The sequence below is a fragment of the Leuresthes tenuis genome, unplaced genomic scaffold (assembly GCF_036924035.1).
Source record: "Leuresthes tenuis unplaced genomic scaffold, fLeuTen1.0.hap1 SCAF_22, whole genome shotgun sequence".
Taxonomy (NCBI): Eukaryota; Metazoa; Chordata; class Actinopteri; order Atheriniformes; family Atherinopsidae; genus Leuresthes; species Leuresthes tenuis.
In genome coordinates, this window is record NW_027325376.1 from 25,678,619 (window position 1) to 25,682,136 (window position 3,518).

At 39.1% G+C, this 3,518-nt stretch overlaps 1 protein-coding gene across 1 annotated transcript; it reads left to right on the forward strand.

Moving 5' to 3' along the window:
• The first annotated feature begins 1,909 nt into the window (after positions 1-1,909).
• On the forward strand, positions 1,910-3,298 carry LOC140281617 (histone H2A.Z). Its single transcript, XM_072376114.1, has 5 exons — positions 1,910-2,026; positions 2,285-2,362; positions 2,499-2,612; positions 2,695-2,824; positions 2,986-3,298. Exons 1-5 carry the CDS (start codon positions 2,024-2,026, stop codon positions 3,045-3,047), a joined length of 387 nt encoding a protein of 128 aa, XP_072232215.1. The 5' UTR covers positions 1,910-2,023; the 3' UTR covers positions 3,048-3,298.
• Positions 3,299-3,518: the final 220 nt, after the last annotated feature.

Consider the following 3,518-nt stretch of genomic DNA (forward strand, 5'->3'; position numbering starts at 1 on the left):
ACCCAAGTCACTGTGTCATTTTTCTGTAGTGCTTTAACATAACCAAAAATAAGCTTTTATGCAGTAGTCAGTTTGTGTGCATATTATCCTACAAAAACAGATTGCCTTGGTGGAAAATGTACATTTTATATACACTCACTGGACACTTTATTAGGTACATCTGTTCAATTATCTTAAAGATCTCATTGTAAGATATTTTCCTAACAGAGTACTTCACTTCCAAACTGCAGGTTTCCTTGTTGTTCCCAGAGTTTCTAAAAGTAGAATGGGAGGTAGAGCCTTCAGTTATCAGGCCCCTCTCTGTGGAATAAGCTGCCAGTAAATGTCCGGGAAGCAGACACCCTTTCCACTTTTAAGATTAGGCTTAAAACTTTCCTTTTTGATAAAGCTTATAGTTATGGATGGCTCAGGTGAAACATCCCATAGTTCTGCTGCTATAGGCTTAGACTGCTGGGGGACCTCATCTGTCACACCTTTCCTCACTTTGCTCTCTTTTTTCCCCCTGTTTAATTTCTCAAATGATATTATGTACATGTGACATTATTGTGGTTATTAACTTGTGTTTCCCTGTTCCAACAGGTATCCTTTGAATGGCGTTATGGTGTTTTTCCCCCTCTTTTCCCTCTTTTCTGTCTTCTCAAACCCCAGCTGGTCGAGGCGGATGGCCACCCTTCCTGAGTCTGGTTCTGTCAGAGGTTTCTTCCTGGTTCTGGTTCTGCCAGAGGTTTCTTCCTGTTAAAAGGGAGTCGTTCCTTTCCACGGTCGCCACAGGCTCAGGACGGGAGATTGGACTGAAGACAAGTTTTGATGCAATCTGTTGGTTTCCTTAGCTAGGATATTATTTTGAATTGGCTCGATATGAATGAATTGGATTATTTTGAAATTAATTAACTGGATTTCATTGGATTATGATTACAATGAATTGAATTCCAATTGGCTTGAATTGGACAATATAATTTAAGTGCCTTGATATGACATTTGTTGTAATTTGGTGCTATATAAATAAAACTGAATTGAATTGAGGGTATCTCAGTAAACAGGGCAATTTATTCATAAAAACTTATATAACTAACAGAAGAAACAACATGGCAGAGTAGCAATATCAACATTTCCTTCTAAACTTCAGTTTATCACTGTAATTAGGTCATACAAAGAATTGTCAGCTGTTGACCATTTAAAAACAACGACTGCGCTGCGCTCATGTGGCCACAAGAAGGAACTACAATCACAACAGTAGAATAGATTACAAGCATTGACTTAGTTTGACTAAATCAAGCCTTTACTTGAAGAACAGGTCAATACATTATGAATCTAACAAAAGTGTTAAGATTAGCTGACAAAACAGTCAGCTACTCGAAATTAACTGCAGTAAGTGAAATATACAGCAATATTTAGCTGAGAACTTTACATAGGCCCGGAAATAGGAAATACATAGGACATTTATGTTTCACTCACATTGAAAAAAAGCATTTTCATTTTTATATGTTTCATTCACTTTGTATAGGTGAATTATACAATTGAGTTCCTCATTGTGGGACAATAATGGAAAATCTAATTTAATCTAATTAATAATACCATGTTTTTTTAAAGTCGTGGTTTACAAGAGCATTTTGGCCCAAAAACTTCCCATATGTTTTCGATTAACACTTAATTGTATCAGACTATGTTTCCAAATCAATCAAACAAAATAACTGATTAACTATGAATAAATATAAATAACATCATAAACAGAGCAGTGGAATTTTTGGAAAGGTCAGAACTACACTACCCAGAAGCAGTTTTCCCAGAAATGTATCACTAATCTTCCTGAGAGGAGTCTCTCCTTGTTTATTGGCTGAAAGCCCTTTTGACGAAATCCTTGGTTACGCATGATTGGCTAACACACATCCTGCAAGTGCCCGGATATAGATTGACTATATTAAGGATCGATGTTACGTTAGGGTAATAGAGCCAATAACTATCAGTAGATGGTAGAGTCAAATTTAGTGTTAGTGTGTAAGAAATAATTTGTTGATTAAATACAATGGTAAGTAATATTTGTCACGTGGCTTTTAAACTGGAAATTTTTAATGAACGCCAGTGTGTCTTTAATGCATTAACTGTTAGCTGCTAGCATTAGAGAGTGTGTTAGCTTAGCGTGCTAGCTAACTTGCCGTTAGTGGCCGCCCTGAGTAAACGATAGCGTAGTTAAAGAAAAAGAGGGGCGGTAAGATTGCAGAGTTGTAATGATGTCTACTATAATTCTCGGCTGGGTGGCTGCAAATTTTGACTTTGTGTCCTACAGGCTGGTGGTAAGGCTGGTAAAGACTCCGGGAAGACCAAGACTAAGGCTATTTCGCGCTCGCAGAGAGCAGGACTGCAGGTTTGTCCAGAGTTTCATTCATTTCCTCGGCGGTTGTAACGCGTCTCTCAGGTTACTCAGCTGGCGGTCGTCTCCTCCAGTAGTGAACCCTTTGTTGCTCTGAACTCGAACCTTGTTGCATCCCTTCTCGCCGCAGTTCCCGGTAGGTCGTATCCACAGACATCTGAAGTCCAGAACCACCAGCCACGGCAGAGTGGGAGCCACCGCAGCGGTGTACAGCGCGGCAATTCTTGAATACCTCACTGCCGAGGTAATGTTTAAGCAATGTCTCCTTCAAGTCGTTTATAAAGAGGTTCTGCTTCATGCTCATCTATTTATTGGCCCTCTTTCAGGTTCTGGAGTTGGCAGGGAATGCATCAAAGGATCTTAAAGTGAAGCGAATTACCCCGCGACACTTGCAGCTTGCCATTAGAGGAGATGAGGAGTTGGATTCTCTTATCAAGGCCACGATTGCTGGTGGAGGTGAGCTGTTCTGCACCTTGGTGTCACAGTGACCAGCTGAGCATTTTTGTCATCTTTTCTGTTAAGGTTACTGAATATTAGAACTGTAAAAAAAAAAAGAAGAAATTAAAGTTGATTAACTGTAGCATTGAATTAATCCATAACACGGTTTGTTTTTCCAGGTGTGATTCCCCACATTCACAAGTCGCTGATTGGAAAGAAGGGCCAACAGAAGACTGTATAACTCCAAGTGCTCTGAAAGGCATGTCATCTCAGGATGAGGTCTGCATCAAGTGGTTAAATGTATTAGATTAGAACACCTTTAGGAATTTAAGGTTGAGCTTGCATTTACTCACCTGGGATATTAAAGTGGCTTCAAAGAAGCTCGTTTTTTGTTTTGCCTTTATTTTTCTGGTGCTGCAGTTTTGTGTTTAAACTTTGTTTTGTGGCATTCCTGTATGTAAAGTGGTGTTTTAATAAAGTTCTTACTGGGCATTCGTTTTATATATATATTTTTTTTAATGTTGGCTATTGCAGTGAAGGTGCACACATTTGGCATTAAAGAGGTTTTGGTTTTGCCAGTTTTAAAGTGCCACCAGTCAACTCATAGCAAAGAAACAGTGACCTGTTTGGTTGTAGTGTTCATGACTTGGGATGTATGTTAAAACGGGTGGTTTTTCTTAAAAATTGCCATGATGACGTGTAGGTAAGCAAT